Here is a 23,663-nt window from a genome sequence, read left to right on the forward strand (position 1 = left end):
CGGATATCTAGAATACCCCAATAGGGTGTCTGAAGCGCGAAAACGAGCTCATTCAGAGATCCGGTACAGAGGCACGACATGGAGGCGTTTTGGTGCATAGAAGTTTAGCTCGGTCGAGCTGAGTCTTTCGGTAGACCGGTAAGGCTGCTGATAATTTGACACAGATGACGTTGGTATCGAACGCACATGTTCCTGCATAAGGCAGATCGAAGGTGGCTGAGGGGTAAGATAAATTGATGCGCGACAACAGGCTGCAGTTACGTCCAAGAATGATCTGCATCCTACTTATTCTATGACTTACATCCGAAAGGGATAAAGTAGTGTAACGAATGCCCGCCGTATCGGAATCGCGAGACTCGGGCGCTGGGGATAACTTAGTCAGCTCATATTCCATGGAACACCGTCCGGTGTATCGGGACAGTCACCAAAGCCATGGTTCTTGATATTGTTAATATCGGTTACCAATTGTCCTTGGCAGAACGGCAAATAGTGTAGGATCAGCAGCAAGGTTACTAATGTCCGGGATTTTAACGGCATGTAGAATCTTCAATTGGTTAGGGGGCCCTGCCGGTAGCAAGCATTATACTTGACAAGCATTGAGAGCCGGCACGGCTCGGAACCGTTCGATAAATAGCCGTCTCAGGTCAGATGTTTATATCGATTTTTAGATTCCCGCGAGGCATAAACGGTCCTCCAATCCTCGATCTTGATTTTGAGTTGAATCGGCAACCTGTAACATACGCGGATTGAGGTTCCTTGCATTCGCCAGTCGTCATTCCTTTCCAGTCTGCAGCCAGAATAATACTCTTAACCAGCTGACTTGTGTCAACTCCGCAAACCCCGATCCTGTTAACCCTGTCGTCAACTAGCAGTAGGTATAGGTGTAATAATCCCTGAAAGGGTTTCGTGACGGAGGATTTGAATGCATCTTGAGCAATCCTATCCGAGAGAAACCCTGTAAAGTATAGACGTTGTGAAAATCAGAAGGTCGATCTTGACCATGCCGAGTATTGGGCACACCGCGCCCGTATACTGCGTATGTTGACTAGTGGTATTTTTCTAACACACGGTTAATCAATAGGAAACCGCTTTTTCTTATCTTGAGCCGGGAATAGCAGCTCGGGATGGCAGTTATATGCCTGTCATTGGTTAGCGGATGCAACGTCGCTCGTCGAATTCTTCGCTGTTTCAAAGGGTCCTCCGGGTTATTCTCAGGGTCGCATGGGCTTTTCTAGAAAGAAAATAGAAAGTTCTCCTTCGTAACGTTAGGTTATCGGGTATGTCGGCCGGGTAATACTAGCGAGTCTTGCACCATCCCGCTGCATCCCGTTGCAACTGAACTCCAGAGGCTGTAGAAATAGAATCCTAGCGGCTTGCTTATCCCCACGTGCGACGCGCTCGGTTCTTGACTACCTAAACTAAATAAGTCAGCACTGATTTGATCCGTCTACGGCGGGACGAGCGGGAGGCACTGAACCTTGAAGCTGCTACCTAGTGTACCCATCGTGAAATAGAATGACCTATTCTAGTCGATTGGGACAAGGTCTGTCTTCTATTCGGCCTGTTCGGTAAGCAAGGATTACTCATTTTGGATATGAACGGTTCACGACCGACTAGCATAGAATGTTTCTGATTGGTGTAGTATAGTAAGAATCTCAAAGTCTAGGCCTCGTTTGGCGAGACCCGACGGACATGCGAGATGCTGGTTGAGGAAGGATTGAGGATTTAAGATGGATTCCTTTGAAGATTGGGTCCTGGGTTACTTAAGGTTCTTATTGGCTCAGCAAGCGCGTAGGCTTCCTAATCAGGGCAGGGCTGTGGCTTAATTGAGCCTGACTGAAACTAACGGCCCCCACCTAGCCCGACCGCGAGGTAATATGTTGTACCTATTTTGATAAGGATATTAACGGGGAAAGGACTGGGACGTCTACTTCTGCCAAGGTTGTCATTCATCGTTAATACTTAAGTATCAGCCACACCGGACTCGCCTAGGTATACCCCCCTCTTTAGATGCACTAACTAGCATGTCTATAAGTGTTCTTTTGCCGAAACAGGTAACTTGAATAGTATGAACCGGACAGGCCTTATTACAGGTACATACATGAGGTAGGTAGTTTATGTACCTAGGTATTGGTGGTCTTTTCGGTAATACCTCGGTACGTAGGTACTTAAACTTAGGTAATGTAACACTAACACACGGGATTTTACATACAGGGCGCATATCGCTTAACGCTTACGACGCGCGCCTTGCAGACATGACATTGTTCTTCCTCCATTCGTCTTTGCCCTGCTTCAACCTCCCCTCCTTACCAATCCCCGTTCCACCAATCCTCGATGCTAGAAATTAACTATCACTACATACCTAGGTACCTAAGGTACCCAAAAGATATTTCAGTAGCCGGACCTTCACTTCAGCTACCGCATTAGGCCCAAGCTCCGATGATGAACTTCTCTCGTTCTTCCATATCCCCTTTTCTACGGATCTCTCCGATATAACCCACGCTTCATGACGATCCGTACTATTCGCTCCGGGTTGAATGCCTGGGTAAGTTGATATTATGAATCTATGAATCCATAATCCCGGTATCGTCCCAGGGACGTGGACTCACAAGATTCTCGGAAGTTATCATGACGCGTATCTGGACCCAATAGTTCAGTGTTTGGTTCTGTCATGTCTTAACTCGGCTCGACTTGAACACCAACATGATGTTGTAAGACGTACATGCCATGCTCCAACCTATATCATCTGTTAGCCTTATACGCTCAGCTCGCATGATTTTCTCCCGCTGTGCCCGATATCGTGCAGTAACTGCGGCGTGTTTAGTCTTAGATCTCCAGTCCAATGCTACGGTAATATACTCTGTGGTCGCGCTCCTCCGACGTCTGGTAAAGTATTGTCTTTCGTATCTTATTTTCTTTCGTGAGCAATGAATCAGACCTGTCCGCAGTGATGACTGCCTTTTCAACTCCAACCTGTTCCTCTTCTCGTCTTCAATGCAACCCCTCTAACTACATATAGGATGCGATCCTAACATAACCTTGTGCCTAGTCAGGTGGATGAGCTAGGCAGAGGGCGCAGGCTTCGAATCCCGGACCCCAACCAACATCCTCAGCCGTGATAATGTAATGTCAGACTTCTTTGCATGTTCATGAATTTCAAGGTCATTATCTAGTGTACCAAGGAAAATCTAAGTCCGGATCCAGCCTTCGATCCGGAGATGCTGTAGCATGTAGTGACTTTACCACCGTCTTACTAGATCTCACTTGTGTGTTTAACTCGACATGTTTCTTTTTTGGTTTCAAGTACGCAGTTCACGAACACTGATGGCCACTCTTTCACTCGGGTTTTCTGATCCAGATTCGTTTCGTACATGTGATGGATCATAGTGTTGTAGGCTGACTAGACTGGTATGATGTCTATAACGGGTATACGCCTTCAGTTATACAGACCTGGATCCATGGTGTGGTTCACGGGATCCTGCCGTAGGGCTGAGGCAGTGATCTAATCTACCGTAGGCGTCCAATTGCAACCTAGCAAAACTGGCCTCGGGACGTCAGATCGTTTGGTTACACGTGAACGCACTATATAACCCTCAAGCTTTCCCTTATGTCGTTAATCCTTTCCCTTGACACTATCTTAAGCCATCACAACCATCCCCGTCTCTCTTAGAACAGTCATCCTCATACGCATTCGTCTTCCAACTTATACCTTAGACGTCACTCATTGTACGTTCTCCTTGGTCATTTTTTGACGATACCAAGCATCAAGAACATTCAGTATGGCTTACCCCTTATTATAACCATCCCGACGTTTCTACCTATTAACATGAGCTAACACCCGCAGTTGCAGAATCACACCGTAACCCATCCACCAGCTTGTACCGGGAAACCCCTGGTCTGAAAATTCGCCATCAGCAAAGACACGGTAGTCAAAAGTATCTGGAGTCCGGGTACAAAAGGATCAATTTTCAAGGCACAGAAAGAAAAGATAAATCAACAAGAAATTCACTTCATCTACGCCAAAATGCCTGAATCAGGATCTGACGTCCCTTCCAACGACACCGGCTCCAACGGCTCTGATACTGGTTCCGAGACCAGCAGCACCCGTGGAAGAAGCCGCAGCGGTTACAACTAAGCTTGCTTCTTGTATCAAACTTGGAATTAGGCATACCCGGATGGAGTTAGGGGTTCGATGGATTCCCTTCTTTTAGGTTTGGTTGGAAAAAGGATATTATATGGACAATTTTGATTCGGATGGGCTATCAGGGGCAGAGTTTCTAAATGACTGACTTGCCTAGTCCGCCCACTTTCTGTACAACAGGGTATACACTTGGGTTTTCTGGTTTACTTCTTTTCTTCCGGCTCTAAGCTGCCTCCTTTACTCATAGACGATCTCTTTTTATCCTAGACGATATTCTGCATGTGGGAGTTTCACCCTTAGCTATAGACGAGGAGTCAGGTTTACCCCTGAGATCCATCTGCGCAAGCAGCGATACACCAAAAATTCATGTAGTTTAGAATAGACATTTTCATACATCTTTGCCTTCCTAAAAAGCTCGCATAAGAATAGAGTTCGCTTAACCTCGTGCACTCACGCTTCATACACCATGCCTAAGTGACACAAGCAACGGTAGAAATATTGAATGCGGTTTATCCTTTCTGCCTAGTAATATTGCTTGTGTTACTAGATATCAGCCTATCCATCCCTACATGGGCTCTGCCTTTCTCGAGGGGGACAGATTATAAAGAAAATGACTAATATATCTCGACCGTCCCAATAGGGTCCCTACATGTAGAGGGCACCGCCAGCGCCGTGCCCCTGACTAGAGCATGCAGGCTAGTGGAACCATAGAACTGCTCTAATGTCGTGGTTCTATGTTTGCCGCACGGGATGGGCCGCCCCCATCCACGATTGCGTACACGTTTGTCAGCTTATTTCCAGGTAGGTAAGATGCTACGGTATCCGAAGGTTTGGTTTCATGTATAAATGCGCTTCTCATCTTATGTAATACAGTGCTGCCGTCAGAGTTTCATACGTCGCCTAATTCTCGTTAGGTTGGACTCGTGCTTATTGCGCTGTGCTATATCGAGACTCGAAGCGCCATTCCAAAAAGGTAACGAGGGTAAACAGTAAATAAGGTCATTTAGATGCTTATTTCCGTATCCTACCCTCGACGCCAACGGTTTCTTCTAGCGGGATACATGATTATGTCAGTCGCGACCTTATAAAAGGCCAATATCATCCTACCTGACATCAAGTTTAATACTAAAAATCTTAAATATAGAAGATACTACTTTGCTAACGGAGAAACAACCACAAGAGATGTAGGATTTAAGGCGTATCTTCGCCCTGCCGTCATATCAAGTCCCACTAAAGCCAGGGAGCCTGGCTACGCACGGTTCATTACCTGCGCCTCCTGACCCATAGATATACACTATGTACGGGTAATTCTCCTCGCCTTCCTTTATTTTATGGCTTGGCTTTGGAATACATTCGGCGAGCGGTGAGTCGTAGCCGACGAAAATCACACACCTAGGTAAGAGGTAGGTAACCTTACAAGGGACCCAGAGCCGTATTCATAGATATCCTTGATCTATTCCTGGGGTATCATTGACATGTCAGATATACCCAAGTACTAATTACCCATACAGATCTACTACTTCCCAGATGGTCGAATGAAGTAAGCAAGACAAAGACAGGGTCAAAACTAGTGTACCTAGGCAAACTAGATTTATCCCCACCTGTCTAGGTAGTTAGAGGCTACGATATTACTTAACACAAAGAGCGTTACGTATTTCGAGATCCCATTCTAAGGAACCTCAAGGCGGAAAAAAAAAAACAGTGTGCTCCTAGACCGGGTTAGGAAAACGGAGTATCATTCGCCATGGTATTGGTAAGAACCTTATCCCAGTATTGCACTTCACATGTGAATCAGTCCCATTCTAGTAACGTGTGAAGTAGACCCTTGCACATATTACGATACGATATGTACCCGCAATACATTTAACTGCCGGCATTGGAAATTCTATTTCTATAAGGATCAGACGTCACACGGTTGCCGTTCACTTGCCCAAACAGAAGAACCTCTGCCTAATCTTGGACAAGGACTAAATGCTTTACCTAACTCCTATCTCCGTATACCGACTATGCCGACTATTTTAGTATTTTTTTCTATTTTATTAGCGACGTGCTCAGTATATCGAAGACCCTATGTTTTCTATAATTAGAGTCTGAAACTACCAAAGGTGTGGTAGTTGTAACGCGGGTCCATCTGATCGGGATTACATTCCTCAGCTCTTATTAGAATCATTCAAGCAAGGTAGCTTATACGTTCTAGGTTAAGAAAATAATAGTAATTATCGTGCACAGTAATGAGCGAAATCTCAAACAGTATAGGTACTCGAAATCGTGCTGCATATAATACCTTCTCTCTTAAGACTCTATCCACCCTATGATCCTTCCATATTCTCCTATGCTACTAGAAGAATTCGCAACTATTCTGCGCCGCTGATCTGCTTACATGTTAAACTTGCACTGGTAGCATTGCATTGTAACGTCCCGTCCCGTCCTCTCCGTGAAAGATGCCAGTTATCCGCCTCGCTCACATGTGACATCTGCAATATTTTACCTGACCAAGCTCCAACAAGCAGGTACTTTGCTTTAACAATAGATGCAAGAGGTAGGTTTAACTACCAAGAGATCATAAAGCAGATACGGAGATCAGACGAGAACTCCGAAAGAACATGTTGTATCATTACATTCTGATTTCTCGGTCATAGATTGCTTTCCAACATGTTTCCCTAGAATCAGGCACGTAAAATATAAAAAGCTATTATACTTTAGGCTATGCCATAGTCAACTCCTTTGAACTCTTCTGAGCAAAAACCACTCGTTTACTCCTGGTTCCGCATAGCTTAATCAATATTTATATAATTTAACCTCAAAAACCAACTGCGGTAAAAATAGCTACATCAAGTGTAACCATGTCAAATTTGTACCACTATAGAAAAGCAAGACAAGATAATCACAGTACCTAAGGACTTTAAAATATTACACATTATATACAAAAAAGGTGTATTCGAAGCAATAAGTTATAACATTTTCGGCTTCTGTCTAGTCGTGGCCTTTGGGGATTTTCACCAGTTATCACAACACATCACAATACGTATTATATCTATTTCGGATTAACACCTTGACCTCCTGACGTCACGGCGATCTAGAAGCAAGAACGCTCATTTCTACACTAAATTCTGTCCAATATATTCCAGATATATTAAGTATTCAGTCTGTAAAAGAGTTAAACCCCGTAGGTAGATATGCTTTTCGTGTTATTTGAAGTATAATGCTTTTGCTATTGTTTGCTACTGTTGTCATCGTTCCACTATATGACACATTATGGTGTAACAGGACTCTTCGGATATTTACGAACAGAGTCAGAGTCAACTCCAGGCATTATATTATGTAGATGCCTAAACTTACATTTTTTCCTCTATCTTGTGTTGTCATCTAAGGCTAACATTTAGTCTATATGCTCAGCTTTCTCTTTCTCTTCTTTTTTTCCCTTCGCAAATGATCACATTGAAAGACTGCTTCCAGATTACGTGGGGTTAAACACCGTTCGCGATCCTTTTACGTCACTTTCAAGCTACAAGTTAAGTACCAGTTTCTACCAGATAATGAAAGGCTGGAAGATTTTAACATTGTGAAAATTTACAGACCTCGGTTTAACTTTTTAACACCTTACCTATGATATAGTGAAAACTGACCGGAGCTACCAGAACTCCGATAGCTTAGGTTACCTAGGTAGGCACCTAATTATATTTCAGCATCTCATACCCCTTGATTGCCTTTAGATATTTTACAGTTTTCAACCTACTTCAGCAACTACAACTACAACTAAAGTCGTGATTCTCGGCCATGATCACCGGAAAATCGGGACGTCAGCACAGCTTATAACCTACGGTAACGCTCGGGACAGAGATAGCTTGACTTCCGGATGCCGACTCTAGACAGTCACGTCCCGGGGACAATTTAGGTAGGTACTCTTTAGTCCACTACAAATATTAACCCTAGTTTTTATCCACCATCACCATTGGCCATCAAATCCTTTATTTATCATCCTAGGCTCCGACTATACTTCATCAGGTACCTACACCAACCCAGACCTTGCACAGTCCACTTAAGAACAGTGCAACTCACAATCAACCATTCAAAACATTCCATCTCAACTTATTGTCAGACATTCTCTAAACTCCTTATCAGGCACCAACAACAGGTCTGCGTTGTTGATAGTCATCAGAGATCATTATTTCGCACCTCATTTTCCTTCTACTTCTTTGCACCCCATCAACAAGAATACCCCACCAATAAGACATGCGAAGGGTGATGTCCATAACATGAACCTGTTATCATCACCAGCTCTCGGGCTTCCTAATGGAGCAAAAGAAATTCGCAGTTACCAGAAGTCTGATAAATTTTGTATTGAGCATTTTCAACGCCAATACAAACACTGTTTTTGAGGAACAATACCTTATAGGTACTTAGAGTGAACCGCTCTGCTTTCGGTTCTGCTCCAGTCATCTGTCTTCGTACGTATTCCGGTCGTGGATTTCCTTCCTTCAGTCTTTCTATACTACGAATCGTCCCCCCCTCCCCCACCCCCTTTTATCCACACCAACCTTGAAGAAAAAAAAAACGTTCTGGTTCCATGATCTATCAACATACCATCACAATACTTTCTTTTTTCTATTCTTCCTGTTTTCTGTCCTCGCCATATCCCGACCTGCCGTGTACATACTAACGGTGCTATCTGGTCTGCATTGCACTCTACACGCAGGGGGGATGGCTTGGTAAAGCTGCATCTTCTACCCTTATTTTAATATCTTCTTACTCGTCCCTTCCTCACGTCTTACTAATATCGTTATTACTTTAACAGCTTTGACACAACTGGATCCATAAATCGCCCCTGCCTAACAATCCACCCCCAGTCTAACTCTAATTACCAATCGTTCTTTCATACTTTATATGTACGTTCATTCCTAAGACATAATGGACCGGCCCGACTTCCTAGAAAGATATTTATTACAAACTCCTCGGCCCTTCCTTACTACAAGACCGACATCTTACATCATCAATACCTTACCTACATCATCAACACCACTTTACATCATCAATCTCTCTACACCGTCGATACCGCTATCTAACTAAACCTTCAGTAGCACTACCTACAATGTCTGTACCGGTATCTGTCGGCGACAAAAGTCAGACCCCGGTCTCCATGACCGAAGGGAGTTCGATTCCGGAGACTTTGACCAACATAGATCTCAGCGACAGCAAAGAGCTTTTACGGCAGCTAAGGCGACATATCAGCTGGATTGTCGAATGGGTCGAAAAGAATAAACCCTTGTGCAATTCCAACAACGAAGACGAGTCTATAGGAGAGGTTGGTGGGAAAGCTAAGCTAGATGTCGGCCACTCAATCCAGCCTCCCATTCCGGCCAATACCGAATGGTATACTTCATCCTCCTATGATTACCAGAATACCGACAAGAGTAGGGAGGTTCTGAGTCACGACACGGGCGATGAAGCAAAAAATAATCTAGGTGACGAGGCTAAAGAACCAAGCACCGTCCCGCATCGCCTGGTCGACGCCCACGAAGCAGCAGCCAAATCTCTCGGGTATGGAAGGATCCCTTACGAGTACCTGGTAAATCCTGAGGAGTATGGAAACCAGTACTTCGAGGTCAAGAAGTCGCGACTTGGAGGGAACGGGGCTTTTGCAAAGACGGATCTGAGGAAAGGCCAGTTGATTCTCGCAGAACGTCCAATACTTACGGCAAGCCCTGTCACTTTATACCAGGATATAGAGTTACTAGCGCCGGAGCTTCAAGCTGCGTTCTATCGAATGCATGGGCACAAAAGATCCCCTGATCATGACAAGCGGCAGGCAATCTTCCTGACTAACGCGTATGTTTTATCTATATTATATTATACAACTACCCATCGAAGACCAATGTGCTAATCAGAACTGATAGCTTTGCGGTTAAGGAATCATCCTTCATCTACTTTATTGCCGCACGATTTAATCACGCCTGTGGCCAGGTCAGTTCTGTCAAGTACCGTATCGCTCAGAACAATATTATAGAGCTCCGAATGGCGAAGGATGTGCCCGCTAGCACCGAGCTGACCATCTCGTACGGATCGATGTCGCCGAGCAGCCTATATGCACTATGGGGGTTCCGCTGTGCTTGTGGTGGCTGTAGGCCCCTTACGGACGCTGAAGTCAAACGATTAGACAAGAGGGATGATGATGCATATGGAATCTGGTAGGGTACCGATAAGAGACGGTTAGACATTAGACGTGGGTGGATAGATACATGGGCCCTGTTTAGATGGGTGGCTTTTCGCGACTGGGTTTGTTCTAGCAAAGATTGACCCTGATTCTTTGATTTTTTCTTTTAAAGGGTACCCGATTAAGGGGAATACAGACTTTACTAAAAGCTGTTTTAAAGAGGTGGTGAAAGGAGGTAGATAGACCACTTTATAAGATAGGTACAAAACTACCTAATATATTACGTTGACTTCACACTATTCCTCTTTTCTCTTTTATTTTTGATTTATTTTACCATTATTTGTAAAAAGTGATGGATTCATTGTTCACCTCATGACAGGTATACTGAAGGCAGGGACGTGCCTGCCTTATTGTCTTGTAAGATTCCATTTGTATTGACCTCAATGTATGTAGGTAGGTACATATGTACGTAACCTCATGTATGAATCACGTGGTGTCGCGTTCAATATATGTACCTAAATTGGGCGGCATGAATGCAAACGCGATGTAGGTTCCTACATGTACTTTAAGTCTGTACAGAGTCTGTACAATTGGAGTCTGTACACAGTGGTTACTTTAACCTAAGGTTAGGCAGGCAGCCGCCCATGCTATGCTAAGCTGATAACTGACAAGGCAACTACCAAACGCTATGATAGAACTCTGGACTTGACTAATGCAACCTTCTTTTTTTCTCTCTACTAAAAACATGTCGTGAAACAAATGTGCGTGACTAAATCATTGCACTGACTTCCGTTTTATGTATGTTGTCCTAGAAACTCTCTTAGTATTACCCTTTGATCATTCTACATGGTATGCCCAGCAACGGATATCCATTTATATACCTATGTAGTTGCTACCCGGGCATCCAACTACTTAGGACCGTTCTCTACTATTACAACATCACACACCTAAGACATTTGCCTGGTCTGTATTTCTTGAGTTCCCTCTCCGTTTATCACTTCCATCACTTCCATCACTAGGATCAGGATATCTTCTTAACGCCGACACCACTATACCCCCTTTACTCCCTTATTCACCATATTAAGTATTTACATTGTCAATTCTACTTTGGTACTGTAATAAGGGACATCTTCACCCCATCATTAGGTTTTGATTCTTGGTTATTTATCCAAGATGCCTCCCTTTCCTACTTTCGACTGCTATGCCACCCTCGAGGTAGCAAGCACTGCAACAGAGCAGGAGATCACTGCCGCCTACCGCCGCTTAGCCCTTATTCACCATCCAGATAAGAACCCCAATAACGCTGAAGCTGCTACGGCAACCTTCCAAAAAGTACGTTCTAGTTCCTATCATTCAAGGCATAGCACTGAAACTGAGCTAATATCTAACAGATCCAACTTGCTTACGAGATTCTTCATGACCCTATTAGTCGTTCTCGTTATAATCATCACATAGCCTCTCGGAACGCCACTACACCCCCTCGGCCCGAATCTCAGGCGCGATCGAATCCTTCGGACTGGACTGATGTTGATGATGATGATGATGATTGGATATACGACGATGTGTTCCTTCACATCTTCCGTTACTACTTTTTCGGAGATGGGGCTCGGCAACCAAATTATCCAGGATCTTTCGACAGAGATAATGTCTTTAGCCAGTTTCAGCGGGAAAGGCGAGAGGAACGTGAAAGGGTCAGCGAGGAGACTCGTAAGCAAAGAATGGCCGAGGCAGCACGCAAAAAAGCTCGAGAAGACGACAAGAAATCTCAAGAAGAGATGAAAGCTAAGCAAAAAGAGGACGAACGAGTCACGGAAAAGTCCGACCAAGAGATGCGCTGGAAAAAGCTCAACGCCGTCACCAAGGACGAGAAGGTAGAAGCTTGTCTCCACTCTGGATTCTGCAGCAAGATCCAGCAGTCTAAGAAGTTCAAATGCGGCGCTTGTCATGTGAAACGAGGCATTATAGCTTTCGAATGTCCCTACTGTTTGTTGCACATCTGTCAGCAGTGCGTGTCTGACTTCGCCAAGAAGCGCTCCTTAGCCTCGATGCAGGACAGCTCTAAGCCTGAAGTTGATCCCAAGTCAACGGTTAAGCCCGAGCCAGAGCCAGAGGCAGAATTCAGGCCCGAGGCCGAATCATCAACTCAAGCGAAGGGCGGGCGCCACAACGAGGGACCCAACGCTAAATCCAAGGGTGGCAAAGGCCACAAAAAGAATGGATATGGGAAGAAAGGACGGAACCCAAGCTCGTGACTTTTACTGCAACGAAGCAGATGATGTTGCTCCCAAGTGTCCCAATGGCCCTAACCGCCAGGGCAATCGACACACCTCAGTAAAGGAGATGAGAGCGATGCAAAGCAAGCATCATTTAATAGTGAGGGAACTGAGACTGCGATGTTATGATTTAGGATTCATTACGAGCTAAGTTACGGGGTTTAACGGAAACTGACAGGATCTGGTGTTTTATGGGTTCCACATCAGAGGAATAACTACACCCCGGAGGAGTTTTCAGTACAGATTGGCGAGATACCCAAGGATGTTTGTAGTAATCGATGTTTTTTAACAGTATGTTCGGCGGGGCTTTCTCCTTTTACATGTGTCTACGTGCCTGATCAATTATGTGCTATGAAGAGTTAGTCTGATTGTTAGTGAAATTCATTTTTGTTATGGGAGTTCATATCGGCTACGTGGTTGTAAAGTAAGGCGATACCTATTCTCATCATGGTAGCTATGAAGATCTTGTGGGACTTTGCTGCTCAACAATGTAAATGGTGTAGACGTAATAAAACCAAGCTTTCCATACCCTCGTCATCAAGGCCTGTGAGATTAGTGTAGGAGTTGACGAATTATCTGCGAAAAGATTTCACAGTATTTTGGATTAAACCGTCACTTACATATAAAAGTTAGGTTGAGGGAAGTAATAAACTTAATTAGCAATTCGGACCCGAAATAGAGGCATAAATATGTAATGAGAGTCGGAGTGAAGGGGTGATTTCTTTAAGACTTGGGAGCAATGAGCGGCTTGGTCAAATTAGATACCTCCGTCATACCTATGACTTACCTGAGGTAGCCCCGGGAACATTATCATCAGCAAAACCGGCGGAACTCAAGAAACGCATCCATCAATATAGGTTAGGCACCCAAGAACCCAACATCGAAAAATACCCAACCCGTCCCTCAAACCTAGGTACCTTAGGTACTCTATATCGCAAAACCCGACCAAACAAAACCAAGTCACAATTCCCTAACCTCCGCTTCGCACCGGCTTCCCGCCTCGGGAGCCGGCGCGCACAGATAAGATATATATATATATATATATAGGTACCTTATATATCCGAGACGCGCCACCTGTATATCAGCCCATCACGCCAACTCGCTCGTATGAGTAGGTAGGTAGGTAGGTAGGTAAGGTACGGTACCTAACGCACGGCTAGAGACAGCACACATGACGGGCGCTGTAAGCGCCCCGGATGTCTCACAGGGGCAGTAGTACAGCGTCGGCAGCCACCGCTCGTTAACTCGTCGGTTTACGCACCCGGGAACGTAAGGGAGAATTTACCTAGGTTAGGTATGCTTCGGGTGCTGGAAGTAAGGGCGGAGAAAAAAAAGGGGGGGAAACGGGATGCTTTTTTTTCTTCTTCCTGCGGCCGGTTGGTTGGGTTGTTGTATGGTTCCAGCCCCTCGGGTGCTGTGAGTTTGACAGGATATAGTTATGTAGGTACCTCTTAGTATGCGTGTAAGAGGGGGTATGTTTGAAGGGTTTGGACGAGCCTCAGGGTCCTAGGGGTAATTTGACTGATTCGCACGTGATCTCTATTCACTTTGAAGCATGAGCTCAGGTTGCCAATACATATAATGGATATATTTACAAAAAACACAATACAAGCTCTGGTAGTCCATCAAGATTTAGAGAGGATAGTAAGATACGAATTCTGCGCACAATCAAGACTGGTCTTTTATTTCAGGGGTTTATATATCAATTTGAGAATCTGCCTCGGCCGGGTGTTGATCGGAAGCGGACAAATCCCCGTCATCCCATCACCCCTTTCAGGGTCCCGTTGAACTGACGCGAAGGAGCCTACATGCAAGCTCTACCTCTGGCTGCCACCGGAAAAAAAATGCAAGATGTGATCAGACCCGTAATAATGCTACTCATGACCGAATGTCCAGCTACCCGCTTTGCTTTCTACTTCCTCCTCTTTTTGCTTCAGCCTCCTACTATATCTGCTAGCAGACTCAGCTCTCCCCTTCCCCTCTCCTCGCGTGCGTGAAGCACATAAGGCACCATCGGTAACAGTAAAAAGAATATTAACAAAAGAAAAAGAACAAATAATTTGTATCGCTTTATGACGGCGGTAACGGCGTCACTCAACTCTACCCGAGCAAAGGCGTAGCGTCTGAAGACCCTCCTCTTTTCATGTACCAATATTTTATAACACCTATGTGCTAACCCGGGATCTCGTCCAGCCCATTTGTGTTCTCGCTGTATCTCGAAATGGCAAGCTCCTCTTATAGAATAAGTTTGCATTTATGTAGCTGATCAACTTTGGGTCCGTCCACCGAAGGATTGAGGAAAGGAGGCAGAAGAGAGGGGCGGCGCGAGCTCACGCAGCCTAACTCGGTATATAAGATTAAACTGTACATATACACCAAAAAATTCGAAGTTATTGTCACCAAACGCCCGCCGCTATGATGGCTACCCTAGGTAGTGTTCGGTTCGTTTGCCGTTCTCATAGAATAGAAATTAACTGAAGCTTAAAGAGTGACATCGAGAACTAGGCTGACGTCTTGAACGTTAGATCCGGCCAGGTCCTCGAGGACGGGTATCAAGTCTAATAATTCATTGTCGTGAGCATCCGAGAACCAACTGCTGATAGGCACAGCGTGTTGAGGATGGAAGATGTACGAGGTAGGCGAGTTGTCAATGATAATAGTATCCTTGAGGTCCCTGCCGACCTGGGAAAGATCCTTGACGTAGTTGCCTTGGTGGTTATAACAGCTCTCTCGGAACAGTCGGTGGTGGACAACCTTGTGGATGTCGAGCTGATCTAGCAATGGGTCGCCGTACTGTTTAACCAGATTAGAAAAATGAGACGGTAGTAGTAGTATATATAACGTACCTTAGAGACAGAGGCTGTGAACACTACGACTTCGTATAGCTCGCCCACACGCTTCATGAACTGATCTACACCTGGTCGTTTGATGACATACACGTTATGATAATTGCCCTCAATTTCAACTGGTATCGTGAAATCAGCTTGGTGTAGTATCTGCAACAGTTAGTTTGTTGACCACGTTTAGATGAACATTTCTATGACATACCTTAAAAGAGCTATGCACCAAAGTCTCGTCTAGGTCCAATACTAGACACTTTTTGCCCTTGAAACGGGGTTCAATAGGTGGTAGAAGATATTTTTGTTGACCTTGCTCCAGATCCACGGATTTCTCCTCTGGCGCAATGAGGACGGGATTGGCAACGGGGACCGGTCCGGGAGGTGGCGGCGGAACCGACTTCGCACATTCAGACTCGTCGTCCGTACCAGGTTGTTTAGCTAGTTCAGCTACAGCTAGTTCCGTATCTGCCATCTCAACATCGCCGTCAACGTCCCTGGTGGATGGCCCTTCGACAGCATCCGCCTCCGCTTCATGATCTTCTACAACAGGAGGGTTAACCGTGATGCTGGGACCCGGTACACCGACCAGGGTAGTCTGTTTCGACTCGCTCTCGCGTTCGCCGACCGTGGACTGGTCCTGAGTCGTTGACCCCGAGACCCGCTTTGCGGATTTGGATGCGTCTTGAGCAGCGGTGCTTGCTTGAGGCGACGACTCCTTCTCCTTCTCGTAAACTTGAGTCTTGCTACCACCCGTCTGCTCCGAAGGTGTTGTAGTTCGTCGGCTAGATGTCAGTGGTCTTTGAGGGAGCTTGTCGAGTTTGTGAGAAGGGAGTGGATCTTCACCACCTTCGAGGGTGCTGGCGTGATTAGGAACAACACAGCATCCAAGAAGAGCCAGTAACCCGCCCTTTTTCCGCCGTTGCGGAGCCCCAGCCGGGGAGTTTGGCAGCAATGTACTTGGTGTAGTCGTGGGATTCGTGGCAGCCCCAGAGTGATTGCTGGACGCACTACCGTTCCGACGCCGGCCAAGCATACTGTGTTTTGATTCCTTAGAATTGCCACCAATACTATCTCGCGGATCGTCAGCAGTCGTCCCGCTGAGACCCGTTGTTGCTGACGATGACTGTATCTTTTGCGATGAAGATCTCGACGGTACGTTTAGGAGGCCACGTCCTTTTCTTGAAGCTAATCCGTCCTCGGCCGTAACTGATTCCTTTTCCCTCGAGTTTTCGTGCTCCGCCAGTGCTTTCTCGTCAGCACCTCTGGACATTTTTCCCAATTAAAAGTTGATGCTTGCTAGCTATAGGAGACGGCAAGCTATCGCACTGTAAAGGTAAGATTAGCCACAGACACATGCCAAAAACTGGAGGCTTATTCTGCTTTAAGTAAGGCAGATTAACTGGCGCATAAGATCGCGTCGATCAATTGAAAACGAACGGCGCTTCTAGGAAGTAAAGGGACTCGGACAGAAACAGTCCCAATCAAGGCGTGGAAAAGCTTATCAATTGTTTCTTACCTCGATACTCAACGGCCGTTCACCTTAAATAGCTGCCTAAACCCCTGATGCAGCAATTGGTGGCCTTGAACGGCCGAGTAGTTATTATGGCCGTGTCGGCGACCGCGACCAGAGGAGAGGCTGGCTGATGCGGCTGAATCGGGAATGTAGATGGAGATTCTAAAAAACCACGAGACGAGCGAGGGAAATAAGAGGCGATGCGATGGAGATGTCGAGAAGAACGGCGCGTCGTGACAAGAAACCCTGCTGAGATTTGAGATAATTCGGGGAGATGAAGTGGGTCAGTCGCTTGGGACTTGCGAAGGAGGAAACAGATTGAACCCGGATGTAGACAGATGACGAGCCTCGAGGTACCTTTGGGGGGTCGGGCGGGTATCTGAACAAATAACTCCAAATCCTAGCTGTAAGAAGAAAAAAATAAAGTAATGGCACAAAAAGCCCAAAGATGTCCCGTCGAAGAACCTAAGTGAAAGGGAGAATGAAATGGATTGAACAAGTACAACGCTGGAAATGATACCTAAGGTAAGGTAATAGAGGGTAGTTATGGTAAGCTTAAGGCTTAAGGTACATACGTACAAACAGAGAGCTGGCTGTAAAAAAGAAATGAAGACTATCTCTTCCACTGCTCTGCGGGATTGTTGCGCGGAGGCTGAAGAAGTCTGGAATCGCAAGCGAAATGATTTCCGCAAAGAAACTGAACCACATTTGGGGGGGGCAGGGGAGGGCACGGAGCAATTTGAACAGGGGGGGGAAAGCCGCTAGCGTGCCTGCCTTGCCTGCTTAAATCACTTAAAATCACTTGAAGTCACTAAGAAAAGGGTGTGACAGGGGTAGTTTAGAGGCATCTGCCCAGTTGATTGCTACATTAAACAGGTAGGTAGCATGTACTATGTAGCCCACTGGCGGCTGGGCTAGTCTGGTTGGTTGGTGTCCAGTAGGATTGCTTATTACATCTACATGTACGGATTACAATGTAACTAATGAAGGTACCTATCTAAGTACTCCGTTTGATTATCACCCACTGTCACCGAAACATACCTACCTACATGTAATTAGGGTAGGGACTTGAGAGGGAACATGTTTATATTAAAATCTGTTAGGAAAGATATGAGAGTTCTCCATACCTCCGAAACAGAATCCATCCCGCTTTGGTACTGCATCAATCATCAATACCTACGAAGTACCTGCCTATGTTCCCATCCACCTTCCCAGCTTCCCTAGCTTCCCCCCCTATCTACCTACCTACTACGTTGTTATTATTATTATTATTGTACTAAAGAATCCACCAGAGAATAAAAAGAATTAGGTGGTTGCTCATTCAGTGGTGTGTAATTTCACGGACAGCTACTATTGTATATGGACTAATAATCATCCGCAATTGCATTTCAAGACTATTGGGTGTAAAACTTTTTTGGTGGCTTTATTAAGTGTGCATCAGTATATCCGTTGTCGTCCTTGCGCCTTTGTAAGGACAGTAGTGCAATGTAAATGGCTGACGAGTTATCATATTTGCCCAGCATCTAACTTACAGGTTCGGTGCCACATCAATGATTGACCTACTAAGTTAGGAGCTATGTATCTATATTTTATTGATCAGGAGTCCATCTCTACCTATCCTCGACCTTTTCGAGATGTCAGACAGATGAACCGTTTCAACATTGAAAAAAGTAGCAGCTACCTGTTAGACCATCTGTTTGCATGACTTTTTTATCGCCCGTCACATCCATGCGGCGTATAACGAAAGGGTTTCCGTTACTACTGCAGTCGTACCTACTATGCGTAAGGCGGCAAGGAGGACAGGAAGCTAGGGTAGCTACATGAACATTTGGACCAAAATTAAGAGTGTCGTGGAGAACGAGCCATGCAACTCTCCGAAGCCCGTTTTTGATTGGTTCCGTTGGCGCCCGTTGAGAAGTGACGGTTGAGAAATGGAGCCAGACTATTTGTTCACTTACCTTTTCAAGACACAAGCTACAGCCAACCGGCATTCGATCATTTACACGAATAACGTTGAGCATGAACATTTCAGTAACACAAGTACAAATCCGTATAAATCATATAATGCAAAGGATATTTATGATACCATTAAGATATCGTACCAGGCAAACGAACAGTTACAGCGTAAGACTGTCCGGTTATTTTTATCTTAAACGATCCAGCCAGTTGGGTACATAGTATATTACTGTCGTATAATATCCACCTATCACCTTTCCCGGAGTCGAATCATAAATATTTTGATATCTTATTGGATCAATTATGTAAGTCCAGTCCAGATGATATTTTTGGTACAACCGCTTTTAATACCAAGCTCCGATCTAAAAATCGTAAAGCGAGTGAAAAAAAAAAAAAAAAAAAAAAAGCCCCAATTTCTTTCCCCGGACTTCTAACCTGCAAAACAAGCCACAGCCTCGTGCAGGCCCACAAGCTGCAGGTAAATCGTGGGGGAAGGTGGCTCATACCTGGGGCTTCGGCCACGTGATAGCTTAACCTTTCAACCAATAACCGTAAAGATATCATTGACGGTTTCCGACTTCAGAGGATCAACCTCGGATCATCACATGCCTCAGCTTCGGTCGCTTTCAATCGTCACCAATGACGGAGTTACAAGCTATCCCAGTTCTTCTCCTCTATCTCAACTACCTCTCAGAGACATGTCCGTAGCATTTACTTCCATACCAGAAATTCAAGCAATTTTATCATTACTTCATTATCCTCGCTCTGTCTAGAAGTCCCTTAGATCCCATCGCTGTAAATGGCACTCGGAATAAACTAATTACAGGCCAGTCCTTATTGATGTCATGTCACAATGGCGGTGCAATCCACTCTTCGCCATTCGGCATCCGACGACATACTCGTAGCCTTTCTCGACAAGTATAGCAAACTAATCCGAGATCGCCTACGAAAGACCTCCCGGCGTTCCAAGCTCTTTGCAGCCCTCCTACTCGCCGCGTCGATAATACTCAGCGCTGAAGGTGGTCGGAGATGGTGGAACCGGAGAAGGCAGGAGAAAGAGCAAGGACGGAAGCTCTTGCGCACGAATTCATGGTTATTCAATAAAGATGGCTCGCGAACGATATACGTTCCGTATAAGGACGGAACGTCCAAAGTGGTTATTAATCGGACGAAACCTTTGACCTTCGAAGCGCATCGTAGGCTCTTCCTAAACCCGCCCAAGGTTTCGGGACTTGGCGATGGAACCGTTCCTTCAGCTCAAACCAAACCAGGCCTGAATCTTGCTTTCCTACATCAGTTTCTCAGCCTGATGAGTATTATGATACCGCGATGGACTAGCAAAGAGGCCGGGTTATTGGTCAGCCATGGCGCGTTTCTGATGCTTCGCACCTATCTTTCGTTAGTAGTTGCGCGCCTAGATGGTGAGATTGTTCGCGACCTGGTCGCAGGTAATGGAAGGTTATTCCTCTGGGGTATAGCAAAGGTATGCTACGATTCTATATCAAACTCGGTTGTGAATGTGTCACTGACTAAACTAAGTGGTGCGGACTTGGTGGTTTTGCCTCCTACACCAATTCCATGATCAAATTCCTCGAGTCTAAAGTATCTATCGCATTCCGAACTCGATTAACAAGATATATCCACGACTTATATCTTAATGACAATCTCAACTACTACAAGATATCCAACTTGGACGGCGGCGTCGGACAAGGAGCCGACCAATTCATTACACAAGATCTAACCCTGTTCTGCGCTTCAGCTGCCAATTTATATTCCTCACTTGGGAAGCCATTCATCGATCTCTGTGTTTTCAATTATCAATTATATCGCTCACTAGGTCCACTCGCGTTAACCGGTCTTATGAGCAACTACTTCCTGACAGCAAGTATTTTGCGAAAGGTGTCGCCTCCTTTTGGAAAGCTCAAAGCAGTTGAAGGACGCAAAGAAGGAGACTTTAGAAGCCTTCATGCCCGTTTGATCGCAAATGCCGAAGAAGTCGCTTTCTATGGTGGTGCTGAAATGGAAAAGTCTTTCTTAAACAAGGAATTCAAATCCCTCAAGAGTTGGATGGAAGGAATCTACCTACTTAAGATCCGTTATAATATCCTCGAAGATTTTATCTTGAAATACAGCTGGAGTGCTTACGGTTATCTCTTGTCATCTTTACCGGTCTTCCTCCCAGCTTGGGGCGGCTTAGGAGGCGCAATGGAGATGGTTGACAGCGCCGAAAGGGGTGGCCGAGAGCGCAATCGTATGAAGGACTTCATCACGAACAAGCGACTTATGCTCTCGCTCGCGGACGCGGGTGGGCGCATGATGTACTCAATTAAGGACCTTTCCGAACTGGCTGGTTACACTAGTCGCGTTTATACCCTAATTTCGACGCTACACCGCGTGCATGCCGACGCATACGTCCCGCGACCAAGCGGCAACGAACTATACTCGCTTTCCGACGTCCAGGGTACCGTCCAGAAGGGCTTTGACGGCGTACGATTTGAGCATGTACCTATCGTTGCGCCTGGGCTATGGCCTCAAGGTGGCGAGGAATTATTAGAGTCACTATCCATGATAATCCACCGAGGAGAGCACTTATTAATATCCGGTCCGAATGGTGTTGGCAAGAGTGCTATTGCTAGGGTCCTTGCTGGACTTTGGCCAGTCTACCGTGGTTTAGTGAGTCAGCCCAAGTCGATTGGTCAGGATGGAATTATGTTCTTGCCTCAGAGGCCGTACTTAAGCGTGGGCACCTTGCGTGATCAAGTCATCTATCCAGATGGTGAACTAGACATGCGCCTCAAGCGTAAATCCGAGGATGAACTAAAGCGAGTGTTGGATGCTGCCAAGCTTGGCTACTTACCTGACCGAGAGGGCGGCTGGGATACTCGGAAGGAATGGAAGGATGTTCTGAGTGGCGGCGAGAAGCAAAGAGTTGGCATTGCCCGGTTACTATACCACGAACCCCGATATGCTGTAATCGACGAGGGCACGAGTGCTGTCTCAAGCGACGTCGAGGGTCTACTATACGAAACATGCAAGGAAAGGGGCATTAGTAAGTCACGTGATAAATACCTCTTCTACCCATAACTAACAAATCGCAGCTTTGATTACCATCTCGACACGTGCTTCTTTGAAGAAATACCACACCTTTAACCTCATGCTTGGGATGGGTGAGACCGGCGACAAATGGGAGTTTGAGCGGATTGGAACAGAGAGGGAGAAGATGCAGGTAGAACGGGAACTACAAGAACTTCGCGAAAGGCTGTCTCAAGTTGAGCAGTGGAAGCAACGGCACGAGGAGATCGAAAAAGAGCTCGCACAAGTATGGGTCGATGGCGATGCCTCCTTGGATCCGCCCCCGTATGTGGAAAATACTATTGAGCCCGAACCAGAGAAGGGTGAGGCCCAGTGATGTGATCTGCGAGAGTCACGACATTACTGAGCGATGCTATGTAGTTATGAATTATTGTAACTAGCAAATTTACCTAACGTACTGAGCGATGTCATCTCTGCTGTGTGTTGGATTGAAGTTCTGGGTAACGCAGGCCATATACCTAAGCGGGGACGTCAAGATGCTGGCTAGCGTTGACCTTGAGGGAGTTAGAATAGAAGAAAAGATAACGGTTCGTTCGGTCATATGAAAGGCTTCCTCTATATTATTCTCTATATTATTGTGCCAGATCCCAAGGCATAAAAGGTTTATTGCTACTAGTGAAGCTCTTGTATTACAACTCGACGAGGTAGGACCTAAGAGTCAAAAGCCCCTTATGACTAGCCCATGAAGTCTCCCAGGATATTTCCGATAAACTTTAGTTTCCTATAGACTCACGATATGCACGATGTAGATAAGATGTATTGTATGTGCTATTAAGCACGCTAGCTACTCATATATCTTGGTTCACGTCTAGCCTTGTTTATTCCTGTCTGTGAACTTATTTTGAGGCATACATATCTTAAATCCAAGCAAAATTTAAGCTAAAAGGGGATCATGGATTAGGTAGAGGTTATCTGTAAATCTATATCAACGCAAAATATTCTCTTTGTATTAATCTATTTATCGGTTACGGCACTTAGCCAGCTGTGTTACAGATAGGTACCAGTCGCTGTAGTCTTTAGATCTCGCTGCGTCCACTGCCTAAGCTGTTTTTGACAACTGTAGCGAGATAGTTGCGCCTTCCTAGCACCCAAATTAAATGGCTACCTGTTTATTCTGCCAGTCGCCGGACTGGCCTGCCGGCTGCCTTGGTCGCCTAGGCCGCCGCACTGAAGGATATAAGGCCAAAAAGCAGAGCAACTTTCAGCCGACCCCGCAAAAAGGAAGTAACCCTGGGTGACTGGAGGCTAGAGAAAACTGCACCGTGGTGTCATATGCTGGACCGGTATGCCCGTGACTTGACAGTACGATGCTTACAAAGTAGTTTTTCGTAGGTCCTGGGTTCAACACCCAGACCGAGCTTTTTTTGCTTTTCTTTTTTCTTTTATTTCTGATTCTTACGTACATCCTTTTCATTTATTTTTTCTGTCCTTCGAGTTTCTCTTTTTCTGCTTGGCCTCCTGTATTTTTTGGAGGGGAAATTTATGCGAAGACGTAAATACAAAATAGCCTAGGTACATTACCAGTCAACGCGAATTAATTTTTAAGATACCGGTTTGTTTTCCTTCGTACATCCTACTTGAATCTAGTATTTATAGTTGACAGAAGTGTACCAGACAATATTTTAATGATCAGCCCCTTTTACCCCTTTTCCGCCCTTACGGTCTCTGTTGATCACACGGGAAAGGCTACGAGTAC

The 23,663-nt window shown here is 45.5% G+C and overlaps 4 protein-coding genes across 4 annotated transcripts; 3 read left to right on the forward strand and 1 right to left on the reverse strand.

Moving 5' to 3' along the window:
- Positions 1-9,230: 9,230 nt before the first annotated feature.
- F4817DRAFT_369300 (uncharacterized protein) lies at positions 9,231-10,455 on the forward strand (the record flags this gene model as incomplete). Its single annotated transcript, XM_049307339.1, has 2 exons — positions 9,231-9,967; positions 10,036-10,455. 2 exons carry the CDS (start codon positions 9,231-9,233, stop codon positions 10,328-10,330), a joined length of 1,032 nt encoding a protein of 343 aa, XP_049161626.1. The 3' UTR covers positions 10,331-10,455.
- A 797-nt stretch (positions 10,456-11,252) lies between these two features.
- On the forward strand, positions 11,253-12,569 carry F4817DRAFT_298046 (DnaJ-domain-containing protein). Its single transcript, XM_049299758.1, has 2 exons — positions 11,253-11,624; positions 11,684-12,569. The coding sequence occupies exons 1-2, from the start codon at positions 11,466-11,468 to the stop codon at positions 12,542-12,544; spliced, it is 1,020 nt and encodes a 339-aa protein (XP_049161627.1). The 5' UTR covers positions 11,253-11,465; the 3' UTR covers positions 12,545-12,569.
- A 2,477-nt stretch (positions 12,570-15,046) lies between these two features.
- On the reverse strand, positions 15,047-16,675 carry F4817DRAFT_356982 (NIF-domain-containing protein; the record flags this gene model as incomplete). Its single annotated transcript, XM_049305865.1, has 3 exons — positions 15,047-15,358; positions 15,412-15,561; positions 15,614-16,675. 3 exons carry the CDS (start codon positions 16,673-16,675, stop codon positions 15,047-15,049), a joined length of 1,524 nt encoding a protein of 507 aa, XP_049161628.1.
- A 2,784-nt stretch (positions 16,676-19,459) lies between these two features.
- Positions 19,460-22,553, forward strand: F4817DRAFT_329061 (ABC transporter transmembrane region 2-domain-containing protein). Its single transcript, XM_049302225.1, has 3 exons — positions 19,460-20,357; positions 20,414-21,923; positions 21,973-22,553. Exons 1-3 carry the CDS (start codon positions 19,728-19,730, stop codon positions 22,281-22,283), a joined length of 2,451 nt encoding a protein of 816 aa, XP_049161629.1. The 5' UTR covers positions 19,460-19,727; the 3' UTR covers positions 22,284-22,553.
- The last annotated feature ends 1,110 nt before the right edge of the window (positions 22,554-23,663 follow it).

The sequence above is a fragment of the Daldinia loculata genome (assembly GCF_022478755.1).
Source record: "Daldinia loculata strain CBS 113971 unplaced genomic scaffold F4817scaffold_9, whole genome shotgun sequence".
Classification (NCBI taxonomy): domain Eukaryota; kingdom Fungi; phylum Ascomycota; class Sordariomycetes; order Xylariales; family Hypoxylaceae; genus Daldinia; species Daldinia loculata.

Excerpts from the sequence above, each read along its gene's own strand:
- F4817DRAFT_298046 (XM_049299758.1), top strand. The coding sequence starts at position 11,466 with ATGCCTCCCTTTCCTACTTTCGACTGCTATGCCACCCTCGAGGTAGCA. Across the intron at positions 11,625-11,683 it reads CTACGGCAACCTTCCAAAAA|ATCCAACTTGCTTACGAGAT; the intron begins GTACGTTCTAGT and ends AATATCTAACAG.
- F4817DRAFT_329061 (XM_049302225.1), top strand. The coding sequence starts at position 19,728 with ATGGCGGTGCAATCCACTCTTCGCCATTCGGCATCCGACGACATACTC. Across the intron at positions 20,358-20,413 it reads TCCTCTGGGGTATAGCAAAG|TGGTGCGGACTTGGTGGTTT; the intron begins GTATGCTACGAT and ends GACTAAACTAAG. Across the intron at positions 21,924-21,972 it reads ATGCAAGGAAAGGGGCATTA|CTTTGATTACCATCTCGACA; the intron begins GTAAGTCACGTG and ends AACAAATCGCAG.